The sequence below is a fragment of the Nyctibius grandis genome, chromosome 5 (genome assembly GCF_013368605.1).
Source record: "Nyctibius grandis isolate bNycGra1 chromosome 5, bNycGra1.pri, whole genome shotgun sequence".
NCBI lineage: Eukaryota > Metazoa > Chordata > Aves > Nyctibiiformes > Nyctibiidae > Nyctibius > Nyctibius grandis.
In genome coordinates, this window is record NC_090662.1 from 67,080,457 (window position 1) to 67,099,637 (window position 19,181).

Sequence of the window (19,181 nt, forward strand, 5' to 3'; positions counted from 1 at the left end):
ACCAGTTCATAGCAGTTACATGGTTAGTATAATATCATATTCTTTGGTGTCATAGATAGAGGGATTTTCTTTAACAGCAATTGTATTTCTACATCATAATACAAGGGGAAATCTTTTTTTATGCACTAGGAGTTGCACACAGTGACAATTAAGACAGATATTGATGCCGTCTTGGCAAAGCTGTTCCAGATGTTTCTTTTTAAATAAGTGTCCTTAAGGTCCAGGCTCTGTGAAAGGAAGGGGAAGAGAGGGTAAGGACTGAAAGACCCAATGTATGGGAGTCCCAAATAAATACAACTTAAAATGTAAAAGCTTTCCAATTTCTTCTCAGATTGTGAACGTGTCACGGTTAGTTGGTGTTGATAACCCTGTGGAGCTGATCTATTTTGTGGAGGACCAAGATGGAGAGAGACTCAGTGCTCTGAAGTGCTCAGACCTGATGAACAGAGTTGATATCCAGCGGGCTGCAATCATCCTTGGATACCGCATTGAAGGCACCGTTGCACAGCGTAAGCCCTGTCAGATCCACACTGATGCCAGCAAAGAGAAATAGGAAGGGTAACATTAGCTTTGGAGATTATGGCACTGCAAGTGTTGCAGTGTTTTGTTCTTGGGGTGCTGCAATTTTGACACTCCTGAGGAAATAAATTTTAGCAGTCTTGTAGTGAGCTATGTGGTGTTGCTTTGCTTCCTGAAGGTTCTGCTGAGCTTGGAATTGCAACAGCATCCTTAAATGAAAGCTTCACTGCATTCACTTTAGTGCTTGTGCTAGAAAAATACTGTGCTAACTAGATACCTTCTTGCCATTTTCGTATCTTTCTCCTAGTCTGGTGTTTCTGTACAGCTTGTCTTGCCCAGGAGCTTGCACAAAACTCACAATTGTGGGATGGGAGGGCGTCAGAGTGAAGGGGGTGTTTCCTTTAGCTGAGTAATGGCAAGTGAAGTTTAACACAAGTCACAATTTTTTGTTTGTCTGAATTGTCATTTCTGTGAGCAAAAGTTGTAGGCTAATGCTAATTGAGACATTTTGGAGGGTATAAGCAAAAAGAAACAGTTTATTTCCTTCATTAATATGATTGACCTTATTTTTATTTGTTTGTCCAACAGTAATCTATAAGTAATGTAATCTTTTAATAAAGATAATATAAAAGTAATGTGATCTTTTACTAGATGCACATCAGAATAAATATGACAGGTCATATAAAGTCATGTAATGACCTTATTTGGGAAGCTTGGTGTATAAATAATTTGCAGTAAGGAGCGAGACAGAAGACCTACTCAAAATTTCATGTTATGATTAGGAAAGAAACTTGAAAATATTTTAAAACAGTAACACACAGGTATATGATCCACAATACCTCATTGATACAAATGCTTAATTACCTTTTCTGTTTTCTGTGCATTATGGAGGCGTGAGTTACGTTGTACCACAGGGTATTTTGCCAATAGAATTAGCATGTGTCTGATTTTTTAAGTTCTCTGCAGAAAGAAAAGAAAGAAAATAGTAATAATGGGACCATCTGGATGTGTTTCTAAATTTTGTCCCTCATTAAAACGGTAGTTTAGTGATAGGTCAGTAGCTCATATACATCTGCTTAATATCTGTTAATGGACTGTAATATTGGTTAGACAGAAATGGAAAAATGTTGCAAGAATAAATTTCCTTTACAAAAAATCATGAGTGTTGAACAAACTTCATGAAGTGTTTATAGCTTATTCTGCATGTTGAAAATTTGACATGTCATTAGAAAGTTCTGTTAAGAGGCACAGAATCATAGAATTTTTTAAATGTTTCTTCTTATTGGAAGAAACTAGACAAAAAAGGGTTTTTTTATAGCAGAAAATGTAATTCATAAATGAGCTGTCAGATGATAAAATATAAGAATTATAATATTTTCCTTTAATATCTAGGTTCATCATTAGAATGACTATTAATAAAAATTATACATAAAAATAAGATTACATAGATATACTGTTTTTAATGTGAAAACATAATTTTAAGAAAGTGCATCAGTTTGACTAGAAATGTATTAGTGCTGCAGTTTTTAGTCCCACAGATAACAACTATGCAAGACAGAGCAAATGAAAGTTTTGTCGATTCTTCCAGTTCGCTTTTTATGTGCATGACTGGTTTGATTACACTTTCCAGTAGTTTTTTTCTTCTTTTTGGGGCTAAAGGATCTCACGCATTGTCAGTGAAAGAGAGAAAGAGAAAAAAAGTAATAAAATTGCAGAACTGTACACCTTGGGGAGGAGGGTCTTACTGATTTCAAATTAACTGTGATTATTGGTGGGGAAAGTAACAAAATACATAATGTATAACTAAAGAGACAGCTGATAATACTGCTTAAAGCAGGATACAGGCAATAAGGTTGGAAAGTCCTTCTCACCTTTGTTAGTGGTAAGTCATTTTTCTGGACCCATTTCACTACGTCAGCTTAGTTTTGGATTACAGAATGATGTGGCAGAAGCGTATTTTCATTAGTGATTTAAGCACGGGTCTTTTAAAGGTAGGCCAGGACAACTGATCATCTGCTCCATGCTTCCTGAGTGTGACATATGTTAACTTATAAGTGGTATGCCATTTCCTGTGATGTATGGCTGGTTTCTGATAAATTCATTAACTACCATTTACAAGAACATAAAAATATGTAACCTTGAAGTGTCCTCATTTAAAAATACATAACCACATAAAATTGCTGTCTTCCTTTTAACTTCACAGCTGTGGAGAAGCTGAAGGAGTCCACCTCAGAGTCACAGAATAGCAACCTATGGATTATTGTTGGTGTGGCAGTCCCAGTTGCTGTGGTGCTCCTGATCGTTATTATTTTATACTGGAAACTTTGTCGAACAGACAAACTGGAGTTTCAGCCAGACACGATGAGCAACATTCAGCAGCGACAGAAGGTAAAAGGGGAAGCTATGCTGAGAGGAGCTTAAGTATTCTGAGCATAAATGGATGTGAGAGTCTAGGGAACACCTAGCATCCTTAACTAGCATGTGGGAACACAGTTTCAGAGCCTTCTGGTTTCAAAAAAAGAAAAAGGAAAAAAGTCAAATGATAGTTGAAGTCAAGAATCTCCCATAGTGTTTTATTTGCTCTCCTAGGTATATGATAACTGCATTAGATACATGCTTCTGAAATGAGGGCACTGAGGCTGAAAGGAACCTTTCTTTATCGCTTCATTTCAAGGCTTTGTCTAGGACTGAATAAGAAGAAATATACTAAGTGTTGAATCACTGACCTTGTTTTCTGCAGAGGGCTGAATTTTTCATAGGAGAGCTTCTGCTAAACTAATTTGACAGCTAAACCGCACCATCCGTTATACCTCATGCTGGAACTAGAATTTGCTAGAGCCTATGCTTGCTGCTCCGTGTGCTACCGGCACTCTTGTGTCGCCATTGTGAGAGCCAGTTGCAGGACTAGAACTTTAATTAGTGGATCTGCATGAGACTGCATGGGTGAGTGTGTTGGCTGGAGTGCTGGAGGACTGGGTTAAGATGGTGAGAAATTCAGTAGTCTGTCTTTTTCCTGGCCAAGACTGTAAATTAAAAAATACGTGGTCCAGGATTGTCACAAAGGATGTATTCGGTAAAAAGAGTGGAAAAGTGACTAAAGGGTTAAAAATCCTACTTTTCCTTTTTACAGCTGAAGAGAACTGGTCTGTATGTCAGAGATGCTTATGACTGACTATACCCTCAGAGGCATTATTAAAGGCAAAATAATCTGCCTGTGCTAATCCTCTGGTACTGTAGTCATGTTCTTGTACTGTCACCTCATGTTCAGTCGTACAGTTTTCTCTGTGACAAGCCTTGTCTGTACACCATGCTCTCTTTCAAGATAATTAATGATGTGAAAGATGAGAGAAGCAGAAAGCGGTTGCACTTCCAAAGCAGTCAGAACAAATCAATAGTAACTTCCACTTGTCTTGCCACTGCAGATTGAGTGTCGGAATCAAGGTCAGCAACAAGTGGTACCCTTTGATGAACTTCACCCCCTGGCACCTTGTTTCACCTGTGCTGTGGTAATACGTAACACAGATTTTGATTGAAGAAGTTCCCCACAGTAGTTTCAGCTAATTTGAGAAGGGTCATACAAAAAAAAAGCAAGAGGGGATCATTACCCTTGGTACACTATTTCATCACATACATTTTTGGTACCTCTCTGCTGTCACATGCTTTTGTAAGAAAGCAGTTGGGTTGGGTTGACTATAAGGCCAGAAACATCTTTCATAGTTTTACTTTCTTTTGGGAAGATGGCTCAGTTGTTTTTCTCCACTGCTTCCACAGTATTCTTCATTTTAATGATTCGTGAGTCAGAAGCCTTGAACTTGTTTGTATGCAAGTCTCATTTCAGCTCCCCTAGGGAGCCTGTCACTTTGCCTTCTTTCGGGAAGTCACTGTAAGCAAACTAGAAAGAACCAGTAAGAACATCTAGTCCAGTCGCTGTGACAGTGGATGGTTCATATGTTAATACTAAATGAGGTAAAGCAATTAGTGTCTTAAATTTTTATCACATAGAGCATTAAACTGGCAGAATCTACTTTGAATAGCATTTTCCTCCTTTGCCCAAGATCCAGAACAAAAGTAGTACTGCTAATAGCAGGCTGTCTTTGGGCTTTCTTCATGTCTTCAAACAGTGGGTTGGAATTCCAGGTCAGAATAGGGCATATTTAACAAGCACTGAAGCCTACACGCCCCCCCCCCCCCCCCCCCCCACATTCCCCCACCGACAGTCACAACAGCATACAAATGATTAGAGAATCACAGAATCACAGAATCACAGAATGTTAGGGATTGGAAGGGACCTCGAAAGATCATCTAGTCCAATCCCCCTGCCGGGGCAGGATTGCCTAGACCATATCACACAGGAATGCGTCCAGGCGGGTTTTGAATGTCTCCAGAGAAGGAGACTCCACAACCTCTCTGGGCAGCCTGTTCCAGTGTTCGGTCACCCTCACCGTAAAGAAGTTTTTCCTCATATTTATGCGGAACCTCCTGTGTTCCAGCTTGCACCCATTGCCCCTTGTCCTGTCAAGGGATGTCAGTGAGAAGAGCCTGGCTCCATCCTCATGACACTTGCCCTTTACATATTTATAAACATTAATGAGGTCACCCCTCAGTCTCCTCTTCTCCAAGCTAAAGAGACCCAGCTCCCTCAGCCTCTCCTCATAAGGGAGATGTTCCACCCCCTTAATCATCTTCGTGGCTCTGCGCTGGACTGTCTCTAGCAGTTCCCTGTCCTTCTTGAACTGAGGGGCCCAGAACTGGACACAATATTCCAGATGCGGCCTCACCAGGGCAGAGTAGAGGGGGAGGAGAACCTCTCTTGACCTGCTGACCACACCCCTTCTAATACAGCCCAGGATGCCATTGGCCTTCTTGGCCACAAGGGCACACTGCTGGCTCATGGTCATCCTGCTGTCCACTAGGACCCCCAGGTCCCTTTCCCCTACGCTGCTCTCCAACAGGTCTGTCCCCAACTTGTACTCATACATGGGGTTGTTCTTGCCCAGATGCAGGACTCTACACTTGCCCTTGTTATGTTTCATTAAGTTTCTCCCCGCCCAACTCTCCAGCCTGTCTAGGTCTCTCTGAATGGCTGCGCAGCCTTCCGGTGCGTCAGCCACTCCTCCCAGTTTTGTGTCATCAGTGAACTTGCTGGCAGTGCACTCTATTCCCTCATCCAAGTCATTAATGAATATATTGAATAGAACTGGTCCCAGTACCGACCCTTGCGGGACTCCGCTAGACACAGGCCTCCAACTGGACTCTGTCCCATTGACCACCACTCTCTGGCTTCTTTCCTTCAGCCAGTTCACAATCCACATCACTACCCGATCATCCAGACCACACTTCCTCAGTTTAGCTGCGAGGATGCTGTGGGAGACCGTGTCAAACGCTTTACTGAAATCGAGATAGACGATTCAGATATCTCTATCGAGATAGAGACATTTGGTCTGGTCCTGCCCTTTAAAATTGTTTTTTATACTTCTTATTGCAGTAAATGCAAAGAAATGATCAAAGGATTGAAATCATGTGGTTAAGGTTTTAGGTCTGTAAATAAACTGAATTTAAAAACGGACTCAGGCTCCCCCTTCCTCACCCCACCCACAATTATTTCCAGTCCCTCTTTACAGAGCTTGATTTTGTTAATTGATTTTTAGGAAAGTGAAGGCCTACACCACATCTGTAAATGGAAGGATACTTAGGTTAAAGGTCTGGGTTTTTCTCTTGGAAACAATGTTTCATTGGTAAAAACCATAAAGATACATTTGTAGTGCTAGCTCTTCTCACTGCCATTAATCTTTAAAAAAAAATTCTTCTTTTAATGTAAATATAGAGAGGTGCCTGAGGACTGGAGGAAAGCGAATGTCACTCCAGTCTTCAAAAAGGGCAAGAAGGAGGACCCGGGTAACTATAGACTGGTCAGCCTCACCTCCATTCCCGGAAAGGTGATGGAACAACTTGTTCTTGGTGCTGTCTCTAAGCACATCAAGGATAGGGGGATCATTAGGGGCACTCAACATGACTTCACCAAGGGGAAGTCATGCTTAACCAACTTGATAGCCTTTTATGAGGACATAACCCGGTGGATAGATGATGGTAAAGCTGTGGATGTGGTCTAGCTTGATTTCAGTAAAGCGTTTGACACGGTCTCCCACAGCATCCTCGCAGCTAAACTGAGGAAGTGTGGTCTGGATGATCGGGTAGTGATGTGGATTGTGAACTGGCTGAAGGAAAGAAGCCAGAGAGTGGTGGTCAATGGGACAGAGTCCAGTTGGAGGCCTGTGTCTAGCGGAGTCCCGCAAGGGTCGGTACTGGGACCAGTTCTATTCAATATATTCATTAATGACTTGGATGAGGGAATAGAGTGCACTGCCAGCAAGTTCGCTGATGACACAAAACTGGGAGGAGTGGCTGACGCGCCGGAAGGCTGCGCAGCCATTCAGAGAGACCTAGACAGGCTGGAGAGTTGGGCGGGGAGAAACTTAATGAAACATAACAAGGGCAAGTGTAGAGTCCTGCATCTGGGCAAGAACAACCCCATGTATGAGTACAAGTTGGGGACAGACCTGTTGGAGAGCAGCGTAGGGGAAAGGGACCTGGGGGTCCTAGTGGACAGCAGGATGACCATGAGCCAGCAGTGTGCCCTTGTGGCCAAGAAGGCCAATGGCATCCTGGGCTGTATTAGAAGGGGTGTGGTTAGCAGGTCAAGAGAGGTTCTCCTCCCCCTCTACTCTGCCCTGGTGAGGCCGCATCTGGAATATTGTGTCCAGTTCTGGGCCCCTCAGTTCAAGAAGGACAGGGAACTGCTAGAGACAGTCCAGCGCAGAGCCACGAAGATGATTAAGGGGGCGGAACATCTCCCTTATGAGGAGAGGCTGAGGGAGCTGGGTCTCTTTAGCTTGGAGAAGAGGAGACTGAGGGGTGACCTCATTAATGTTTATAAATATGTAAAGGGCAAGTGTCATGAGGATGGAGCCAGGCTCTTCTCAGTGACATCCCTTGACAGGACAAGGGGCAATGGGTGCAAGCTGGAACACAGGAGGTTCCGCATAAATATGAGGAAAAACTTCTTTACGGTGAGGGTGACCGAACACTGGAACAGGCTGCCCAGAGAGGTTGTGGAGTCTCCTTCTCTGGAGACATTCAAAACCCGCCTGGACGCGTTCCTGTGTGATATGGTCTAGGTAATCCTGCTCCGGCAGGGGGATTGGACTAGATGATCTTTCGAGGTCCCTTCCAGTCCCTAACATTCTGTGATTCTGTGATAGAAACCAAATGTATAAATATCAAAGTAGTTTATTAACATATGCATGGCATATCCATACTGGAAATAGACAATTCTTTTCAACCATGTAATATGTCTACAATATGTTTTGCACTTGAAAATATGCATTGATTGGAAGATAAGAAACTGAGACACTCTTTTCTTGTTCAGGTGAAATAGGATATCATACTGCACTGGTGGATCTCCAGAGGTATCACCATTCTCTTTTTCAGTGTGTTTAATTAGCCATTTTAGCATAGCAGATCAGTGGGCAGCATAATAATCTGTTAGAATGCACAGTAGCAGCCGAGAGCAAATTATATCACCTGTGACTTAAAAGTCTGGAACAAGGTTGGGAGTGGGTTGAGGGGAAAGCCTGTTTGCTTCATGCTGCTGGGGAAAGACTTTGCCATTAAAAAGCTGGTTCCTTGAAACGTCAAGAGGAGAACTTCTGTAAACATACAGTAATGCAGATTACGTAAGTAAGACATAAGTTTTGCAGGAGCTTTTTATTCTCAGTTTAGAATATCTTTTACAAATCTGTGTCATTCTCTTCAGGGAGATGCTTCAAAGACACTACAAATTTTCCTGGATTCTATAGCCCCGTGTGTCATTCTAGTACCATCTTTTCTTTCTTCCTTCCTTTCACTTAATCACTTAATTCTGGTTATAAACTCCTGCTTTTTACTGAAATATTTTTATATGCATTCAGACAATATAATTATTTGAGTTTTAAATGTTTACTTTTTCAGAGTAGGTATGATTTCTGTGTTCCTATGACCATCATTAAAAGTAAGTCATAAGCTGCATGCCCTCACAGTCTATCTTCTGATGAAGCAAACCAGTAGTATTATCTGTTGGTAATAAGACCCTATATGCCTTTTGGGTGTGCCCCGAGGGTATGGCTGCCCAGGTACACCTCAGTGAGGTAAAGATCACTAGGGAGTTGTGTTACACAACAATTCAGTCATACTGGCCAGCGTATCATGCCAGCACAGCTAATGTGCTTTGGTCCCTTATCTGCTGTGTGGACACCCCTTCAGAATATTTGGGTCACAGTCCCTCACTCGTGATTGTCAATAATAGGGTATTTCCCACTTCGGCAGGCATAGCTGTGTCGAAAAATATTCAGTTCCTGCAGTGACAAACCTGTAGAAGTACTCCAGATTGCATCTATATATATGTGCCATAGCAGCCCTGAAGCTGGGCTTGAGTCCAGATTTGCTGCTTGTCCCCACCCTCAAGGCCAGGTCACTCTCAAAGATAATCTAGATAATAGCAAAGATAATGTTTCTTCTAATGTGATGACATGGGCAGGGTAGATTGTATTTAGTAAAGGCCTGTTCTGCAGATTCAGTGTACCATGCCACTCTGCCAGTTTCATATCAGGAAAAATTTATTCACCAAAAGGGTTGTCAAGGATTGGAACAGGATGCCCAGGGAAGTGGTTGAGTCACCATCCCTGGAGGTATTTAAAAGCTGTGTAGATGTGGTGCTTAGGGACATGGTTTAGTGGTGGACTTGGCACTGCTAGGTTAACGTTTGGACTTGATGATCTTAAAGGTCCTTTCCAACCAAAATGATTCTATGATTCTATGATCTGGCCTTCTAGTTTCATCACAGGAACAGTGTCTTGCAGACAGGATGGCATAAGGGTCCTTCTTAAAAAGGCTCATGATGTTATCTTCTGCAAAGGGTATATAGAGAGCCTGAACTCAAACAATACTAAGGGATGTTTTACTTCTGGATTGTCTCAGAAGTCTGCTACTTCAGTGAATATGAGCGTAAAAACATAGGAAAGAAAACTTTTGTGGGAACTGATGCTAGCAAAATGAGTTTCAAAGATAAAATAATAAAAACAAAAAATGGATCTTGAAGAGGCTCTGATTAGCTAATCCTTCCCTTTGCCTCAAAGCAAGATTAACAATACCTGAAAAAATATTAGGTTACCTTTTTCATTCTGGACATTAGATGGGAAAACATGCTGAGATCAAAGTTGTTTGGACCCTTTTTGAACTGGGAGCTAAGGAAGCAGGTCAGAGCAGTGAATTTCTATGCAAGATTCATTGGTCTGTGCAAGGATAATTCTTTCCAAGAGATGGAACTAAGATATTTAAAGGGCACATCAAGTATTCATGACTTGTTCTGTATGCCGTAGCATCCTACTGGAAGTTCGCCTTGATGTGATCTGGGTTGTTGCACTGGATAAAGATGTCTTTGCCTTTGGAAGTAAAAAGATGCGTAAGTGGCATTTTTAAATTACAGGATTCTCTCTCTTCCCATTGCCTATATCCACCACAACATTGTCCCAGCCTGAGCCTTTTTTCTTGCAAAGAAGCTGTGCCTTTTGTAGGCAATTGAATTTTTGCCATGGGTTATTTTTCTTCATGAGAAAATGGATACGTGTCTTTAATGCCCAAACCATCATTCTGCTCTGTGCTGGACTACTGACATTTTTGAGCGAAAACACTGTCAACCCCTTTCCTCTTCCCCAGAGAGCAAAAAGAAAAAAACATTCTACATATTATCTGTAATGCAAACAGAGTTGGAAATACTATTTCTTTCTCTATGGACATGCAAAAATTAAAATGGAACCTGGTTCACTAGGGATTTCACTTTCCCTGCTGCGTTTGGAGGAAAAAGTCAAATCCTTTGCCTAGGACTTTTCAGGTCTAGGCAGTTATTCATGGAAAGGCTCCCTGCACTAATGACAAGAATCTCACACCTGTGGACAAGCTCATTGATGGTTTATTTAGGTGGTCTTGGATGTTCTGTAAATGCTGGGCATGCTGAAGTCATTGCCTTTGCAGTGTTAACTTGGACTGAGTTGCTACTCAGCTCCCTGTTTTTCTGAGGCCACATCCTAAAACCCTAGGGGGAAAAAGCCTGCTTCTTCAGCCAGGAGTTGCTTCTCTCTGGGGCCTTCTGCATGCCACTATGGTTCTTAAAGGATGAACACATCTCTCCAGCTCAGTGCCCCTCCTGTGTGTTCACATGTGGGAGAGGTGGAGTGGCTCAGTCCTCATGAAGCCTAGGACAAAGCATACAGTACCCCACCTTGAGTGGTAGCACAGATAGTGTTGAAGCTGGAGGGCTGCCAGTTCTCATCGTATGCCAACAAACCTCAGCTAATGTGTAATCACCTGGGGACCGTTAGCGGCCCTTGCGTGTCTGCTCTAATCTGCGCTGCTTCTGACAGCCAGCCAGACCTCCCTGTGTCCCTCACGGTTATAGGTAATGAGTCATGCGTTCTGCAAGATGTCTGAGAGAGGCTTGTGTGGGTTTTTATTTTTCCCCCCAAGGAGGGACATCTGATATCTGAATGTCATGTGTCAGGTGTAACGTCACACCTCTGAATTGAGAGTTTTGCTTATTATTGTGTATTCAGTAGACTACCTCTTGGATGTTCTCAGGATCAAAGAGGCCAGCCCTGCTGGAGGCTAAATACTAGGCTTCTGCTCCTGGTATAAAGAATTCTTGTGATGTTTTGTCATCCTGTAATGCTTTTGTTCATCTGTATAATGTAGAGGCAACAGCTCTGCATTGCAGAATAATTCCAGTCAAAAGAGACTCATGTTAAGAAAGGCAGCTGACACCAATCATAAAAACTACTTGAAAACTGACATGAGTTTCTGCAAGAGATTCATGTCTCTGCCTACTGTTTGCATAACAAGTGTCATTCATTCTAATAGCAACCTTAACTAACTAACCAAAATGTTGTCTTTTTGGATAGGCATACAGATTCTGCTGATTCAGAGTCACTAGCTGGATTCTAGCAAGGAACACAGTATTCAACATCTTAATTAGTTCTCAACAGTACATTTCTCTGACGGCAGTTCCTCTGCAAGAGCTCGTTTGTGGGGACTCTTCTTCTGTAATGGGGATTAACTATTCACAACAACTGTATAATAAAATACCACATTTAGATATACTGCTGATACTGATAGATATAAAAGAAAATGTCTCCATCTGCTTTTTTACAAACATTTGAGTAGCTGTCTGAGGGTCAGACCAAAAGGCCAACTAGCCCAGTGCCAAAAGCAAAAGCCTGTAGAAGGGAGAACAACGGGGAAGTACATGTGATGCTTTGCTTGAGTAACTCTTCAGACCTCCAGTTATTTGTGGCTAAGGGACTTTCTCTAGAAGTGGTGATATTTAGCACCCTCAACAGATTTCTCTTCCATGAACTTATAACAGTCCTTCTAAACCCATCTGAGCTGCTGACCGGGGATTTCCACAGCATGTTATAGAAGAACCACGTCAACTTCTTCATCTTGCTTTTATCCTGCCACCTCCTTGTTTTCTGTGATGCTCCCTAGTCCTTTTATTGGAGGGGACAGTGAGCAGCTGATTCCTAAGCACTTGCTCCTTGCCAGTCCTGACTTTACAGATCTCTGTCATGTTCCCATCTTCATCATCTCTTTTTCCAGACAGAGGAGTCACACTTTTCTTATCACTTTGTGTTTGAACTGGCCTTTGAACCAGCTGCTAGCCTTTGAAAAGGCTAGAGACATTTTCCAATTCTTTTCCATTGTTTTTGAGAGGGAGAAACCTAGAACTGCGTATGCTCTACAAGATTGTGGGTGACCCATGGATTTATAGAGTGACATTTGTTTAGTGGCTACTTTTGAAAAGGAGTTAAACAAAAAGAATCCATTTTCAAAATACGGATAAACTTTATACTGCCCTAAACATAATACACCACTGAGACTAGATTAATACTGGGAAAAAAAATTCTGTCTTTCCTAACAGAAGACAATAGAGTTTACTGTAGAATTTAGCTATTTTGGGAACAAGGAAATGGGGCCAATATCAAATCATTGCCTAAGGTTTTAATGTTTGCTAATCACTTGTAGCTTCATTTCAGCAAGCAGATTATTTCTGCAGTATATATGAATGCACTTTCTTTCTGTGTGCATTAAACCCTTTTTAGATGTAAAAATGTGTTTGAGTCACTGAGTCCAACAGAATAGCACCACAAAAATAAATGAGAATTGCTGACCTATGCTCTTCCTTAAAAATCTGTTAGCACTTTTGTCGTCATTTGCAGAGAGGAAGTGTTTCTGGACTGTGTTGTGTATGTGCTCTGTCCAGATGGTGAGAGCCATGTTATGAATGTATTCTTCTGCCTCACAAGTTGAGAAAAGAATTTCCTCAATTTATTATTTATGTGTTGTGTTACCTCTCTTAGAGGTTGCAGTTGATCTCGGTGTTGTGTACATGGCCTTGGAGGAGTAATTGTTTGACAGAACTTATGGACAGAAGACTGGTGGAACGGAGACACAGCAGTGACCTGTATATCCTATGAAGCTGGTGATCTTTTTCTAACTTACTCCTGACACTTTCATCCAACCAGTGTGCAAAGGAACCTCACCAAACTGTGATTAAGATAGTATCCACCCTGCAGCATTTCTGTCTGAGAAGGAAGGCTAAAACTGTGTGTGATTCAGACACAAAATTCTGCCTGTTACAGCAGTTATCCCAGCAGCCTGTGGGCATAGATGTACTCAGAGTTACGGGCTTTCAACATGATCCCTCTTGTATTTTGTGAAATTTACTGAGCTGTCACGGTAATATTAGTGTGGCAGGAAGAAATGCACAAAGGAGAAGAGGGATGATGAAAATCTGTGAAAGAATCTGTCTTAAGAAAATATTTCAGAACCGGTGTCTTGAGAATTTTCAGGCTTTATAAAGTTTTGTAAGTTTGGGATTTTCTTTATTTGTTTTTAATCCTACTCCAGGAGCCAAAATTCCTGAGATGGTATTTTTGTGGGATTCCTGCTTTACTTACTATTTGTAGGTGGTGAGCAGTAAACCACAGTTTTGACTTGTCAGAGGAGGGAAGGAGGACCAGAGGCTGTACACTAGCTTGTTCTGGTTTTCCGTGCCAGCACTGGCTATATCGTGTGCTACTTTTCCCTGACTCAGTGGTAGAAACCTGTGCAACTATGCTCATGTTACTTCTCCACAAGGACATGTTTGCTCAACTGCTTTACCTATTCCCAGTAATGGTGATAGTTGACAGAAGTGCAGTTGTAATGACAAGTGTGAGACATAACTTGTATGAAGAGGTGCTTGGTCCAAGATGAGAAAATGGGCAGCATTTTGTACATACAACCCCTTTTTTGGCCCTCAGATCTCAAAATACTGCTTCTTTTTGAGATGGGGCTTGTTATAGAGGGTACGGGCTGTAAAAAACTGTAATGGGATGGTGATTACATCCCACCTAAGAGGCAATATAGTGAACTGCCATTGCACATACACGTCTTTTTACATACCTACACGATTATCAAGTGAGGGTATTTAAATTGAATTAGAGACGTTCGTTGTTTGGTGCTTAAAAACATTTCCTAAATCAGCAGCAGCTGACGGATCCCTCTGCACGTTTCTCAGCGATGCTTAGTATTTTTTCTAAAGTAGACCTCTGCACGTTTCTCAGTGATGCTTAGTACTTTTTCTAAAGTAGACCAGGAAAGAGTCTGTGCTTATGGCACAAGTTGGTTGCATCATATCCCATTTCATAGGGAAATTGTGTCAATGGCAGAAAAAGACCTTGAGAAATACAAATGGGTCTTTTTTCAGTATTTTGAGGGAGGCTATGGAGATGGAACTCTGCTTCTATGTCATTTCCTGATATGCTTTTTTCATCAAGAAAGGTTTCTTGTGTCTTAATTCAGATAAGCATTATTGTTATTGAATCGCATATATAATTTGTATGCATACTTTAAAGGCAGTCCCTGGCTATGATCCCAAAGGGTTTGATGTTGCAGGGGAGCAATGTAAACAAAAATACAGAGAGTATACTTATGTGCATGAGGGGTGGGAGTGATATTAGAAGAATGAGCTGAATATGAAAGTGAGACTGAGAAACGTGAACATGCCTCAGTACTTCTAAATTCTTATTTATTGGTAGATTGGTAGGTCTTTTAAATATCTCTTGAAGCAGTCACTGCAAACAATATGGATGGCTGATCCTCATAGGAGCAGGAAGTAGGTGACATCTTGGATGGGATAGTAGAAGTCTGGCAAAAAAAAATGAGTTAAAATTAAGACAACCCTAGCAATCGCAGTAGCAGCTGCAAATAATTGTCCTTACTGGTGCATCATGAGAGTAGTGCAGTGAATTCACACTACCCTATGCTATGGTGCCCTGGGAATACAGAGAAGGGTTTGGTGGTGTGAATCTCAGATTGTGGAAGGCAGTTTGCGATGTTTAATACCTTTAAGCCATCCTAAGTCAGACTGACTTATATCTTCAACCCACATTAATTTTAAGAACACTGATTCTCATTGCTTTGCTGTGTTTAAGCTAGTAGACTGGAAAACATTGGGTTTGTTCTGTAAAGTTTCTTTATCCTGTCATTTTTGTAGCAGTCCATGTGCTAGTATGTTAGTAAGATCAAAAGTCAGCAGGCCTTCTTTACAGGGATTCCTGTCCTGTTCATAGATTATGTACCGACACTAAAGTAATTATCTTTGAAATCATGCTTCCTCATTTGTTTCCTTAGAAATGTATTTTAACAGCCTCTGCTCAATGCATCTAGCTCTACAAGGAAGAAGGCAAGACTGTGGTATAAAATCAATAGAAAATTGTCTTAATACGTTACTCTTAATATTATGTCCAAATTCAAATGCCGCTTGTAGGAACTACAGGAAGAATACTGAGTAAGTGTATTTCTTCTCTTCTGCTTTCTGCTGAAATTATTCATTGACCTGTGCGTGCGGTATTTGCTTTCTTGAGAAAACAGATTGTTGACATTCCTGGTGTGTTTCTCCATCTAGCAAAACAATATATTGGCAACCATGTTAGATTTCTGTGACTTGAACAGTACTGAAGCTATTAGATGATTTCATGAAATAAGTCTTGACCAAGGTGCACAGACTTTGTAGGCTTCTGCAGAAATTACTTGATTTTTCTGTGAATTGAGCTTCAAATACTTTTTTTTCGTTCAGTAGGTAACAATAGAATTAAAGCACTGTCTTGACTTACCGATTTGAAATCATCTTCCCCTTAGATTTCAGCAGGTATTTGTATAATATAATGCCTTACAAATGCAGTAGTGTAGACATGTTCATTTGGTGGGTAAGCTTCAGAGTGGTTTATCTTTTCCCTTTCACAAATAAATAAAGATAAAAGAAATGAAAAACTTCTCTAACAACTTACATTTAAAACAAGAAATCTTTGCTAATACTGGGTTTTGTGCAGTCTTAGGTAAAGTAAAGGCTCTTAGGTAAAGGAACTTGGGGCTGGTAAAAAGAGGCTCAGTTTCAGCACCTCGGCAGGTAGTGGTATCAGCACAAATGTGCTCTTAAAAAGAGATTGTATTCTTTCCTTGGTGGTGGTTAATTTATGAGTAGTAGATGACTGATCCACACATGGTATTCTGACTACCTGTCCTAGGATGAGCAGAGGTCATCCCATCTGTTACACTTGATATAATGAAAAGGAAGAATGCGGCAGGTGGCACACAGAAATTCACAAGAAAATGTAGGCAACCTCTTCAGTCTGTATCAGCACTATTCATTCGTTCCACTGAGTCTCAGTGATCTGACAATTGAGTCTTGCAGAAAGCAGTTGTTTTCAGTGTCCTTCAGACACTTTTCACTCAAATGTAGACTTTGGTTAGTATCACAGTTCTCAGTTAAAGTCATAATGTTGCCATGGTGTAAGAGGTGAGGTATCAGAAATGTAGATCTGTGTTTAAGTAAACAAAGTGAGTTTCTGCCAGTGTTGTTTCTGCAGTAGTAATCATATTAGTATTTCTATTTCTCAAATAATGGGTATTATTTTTAATAAGTCCTTTTATCAATTTTTTCATTGAGGACCATCTTTTCATATTCAGTTGGGTATCATGTTTTGTATATATTTTCACATATATTTTCTATCATGTTTTTTCATTTACATGTGCGAACACACATATATACATGCATACAGTCTCTCCTACTGTTCATATATTGTCTGGAGCTGGTAGTGCCAACTTAAGCTTTTTTAACAGGAGATATCTAGAAATGTTATCATTTGGCTGTACAGAACTCTGCAAGATTTGAAACATTCAGGATGAAGTTTTCCATTCAAGTATCAGTTTCATACTGAATGTTTTTAAGATGATAAGAAGAGCTTGTTCTTTCAAAGAACAAGGTTAAGAGAAAATATAGTGCTCTGTCCAAATTTAAAAAATCATTTGGAGAAGCTCTAGTGCATATTCTCAGCCTTTAGGAGTGCAGGATGGGGAAAGAAAGGTAACAGGATCAGGAGGTTGTTTTGTGTGAGGGGAAATGCTTTTGCTGATTCTGTGGGGAATTGCCCATGTCTAAGTTTTAAACCTTTGGAAAAATGTTTGCATGGGATTGACAGAGACTTGTTAGAGGTTTACCTGTTAAATTCTCATAGGATTACACCTGTTCTGTGCATATAAGTTCTGTAGAGCTGTACCTTTAAAAGCTGAGAGGGTTTTCTGTCTGTTGCTGTACACAGAGGTTGTTATGAGGCCAGGTAAAGGAATAAGGAGCAATGAGCCTCAGGTGCTTGGATGTGTAAACTGGAACTGGCAGCTGGCAGGCAGAGGGAGAGAGGAGCAAGAGGGAGGGATGGAGAGACTGGTTCTGCTTGGCAAGGAACAGTAAGACCAGATGAGGAGTTTATCTGGCTACAACTTTAGGAAAATAGAGCCACAGGTTCTGTGATTCCTGGGGTGAGTGCGTCTTGAGGCCTGGGATAGTGATACCTGAGGCTTGTCAGTCCTTTGTTGTGAGCAAGTGTCCATGAAATCCATTGGCAAAGAAGTCTCAGCCACCCTAGCTGCTGATGGTGCATAAAAGAACATATCCTTTCTCTTCTTATATCCCCTCCTTCTTTCACCATGTGTTTGGCAGCTTCTGCATGAAATGAGATGGGTGTCCTGGTTCTACAAATAACATTCTTATATTCTACCCAACTTTGACTAATAGCAGAAGGCCCAGCCTATGCCAAGGATCCAGCAGGGTGGGAGAGAGCCGGAGGGTTCCTGTGGAAAAAAAGAATTTATTATTTTGTAACTCAAGACTCTATTGCAGTGCCTATGCATGAGAGGATCCAGTTGTGATTGTGTCACGGTTTAAAGCTGGGCCGGCTATTAAACCTGCGGCAGACGCCTCTGTTAACCTCCCACCCACCCGAAGGGAAAGGGAAAAGGGGAGGAGAGGACTTACGGTTGGAAAGTTAAACAGTTTTAATAAACCTATAATAATGAAAAAGAGTAATAATAATAATATTGGAATAATCAAATATATACAAATATATATATACAAAACCAAGATCGAGCTCCCCCCGATGTCGGCCACGTCACCACCGGCACTGCAGGGCAGGCTCCGGAAGGCCCAGGCTGGGCACTAGCGACAGTCGAGAGCTGGATTCAGGGATGCACGGATCGGAATTGGGGGCAGCAGGAAAACAGTCGGAGTCCTCACTTGGACACCGGCCATAGCAGAAAGAGACCGAGACCCTCGTGATTCCCCCCCGCTTTTATACCGAGAATGACGTGTATGGGATGGAATACCCTCGTTGGTCAATTTTGGGTCACCTGCCCTGTCCTGCTCCCCCCTGTAGCTGCGAACCCCCCTTCGGCTCTTCACTCCATAAGCAGTGAGGGAATTCAGCAGGACCTTGGTTTCTCTAAGACTAAGTACAGCAGAGAGCCTTACTGCACAACATCCCTACCAGTGCCTCAGTGATAACTACAAACTTCGAGCGTTATCAGTCTTGGAAGCGGACCACTGTCTGCAAAACATGTAGTTAGTTTCAGAAAGTGCAGTTACTTAGAGGAGACTTAGCTGAAAGTAAAAATCACTGAAAGGAAAATCGGCCTGGTTTAGGCCAAACCAGGACATTCCACCCCTTATTCCATACCATTCATGTCATACTCAGATCACCACTAACTTTTCATTTTAAAATATATACAGATAACATTAGTTTATGATTCATCTCTATACAAAAAAAAAAAAAAGTTCATCAAGTTCATTTAGTTCAGGACTGTGGGTTTCCATCTGGCTAGGAGTCTCCCAGGGTAGGAGAGATGGTATGAGCTTTGTCACAGTTTGTGCCCACGGGTTGCAGGTTAAAGATGTCAGTCTCGAGGAGGTTACTGGACGCCACTTGCAGCTAGCTCCATTCCCATCACCACTGCTTCAACCTGAAAGACACTTATGAACACTGTTAGTATTATGCAGCAATTAACATCATGCAGTTCAGAATTAAGTATTCTCACCCAAGATCAGATCACCTTCAGGGACACATCGGACTCCACCATCCTGCAGCATCACCCACCAAGTACATCCAGGTCCCTGAGCAAAAGCAATCCCACGAATGGGTTTACCTTTGCCTGTAGCAGGAAGAACCCAAACAGTTTTTCCCAACAGGTTCCTTTCATGC

The 19,181-nt window shown here is 41.6% G+C and overlaps 1 protein-coding gene across 1 annotated transcript in view; it reads left to right on the plus strand.

The window, feature by feature from the left end:
• Positions 1–19,181, plus strand: part of KIAA1549 (KIAA1549 ortholog) — a 165,410-nt gene that overhangs the window by 106,610 nt on the left and 39,619 nt on the right. Inside the window, 2 exon segments of the mRNA XM_068401723.1 lie at positions 332–509; positions 2,723–2,907. Coding sequence (XP_068257824.1) covers positions 332–509; positions 2,723–2,907 — 363 coding nt within the window.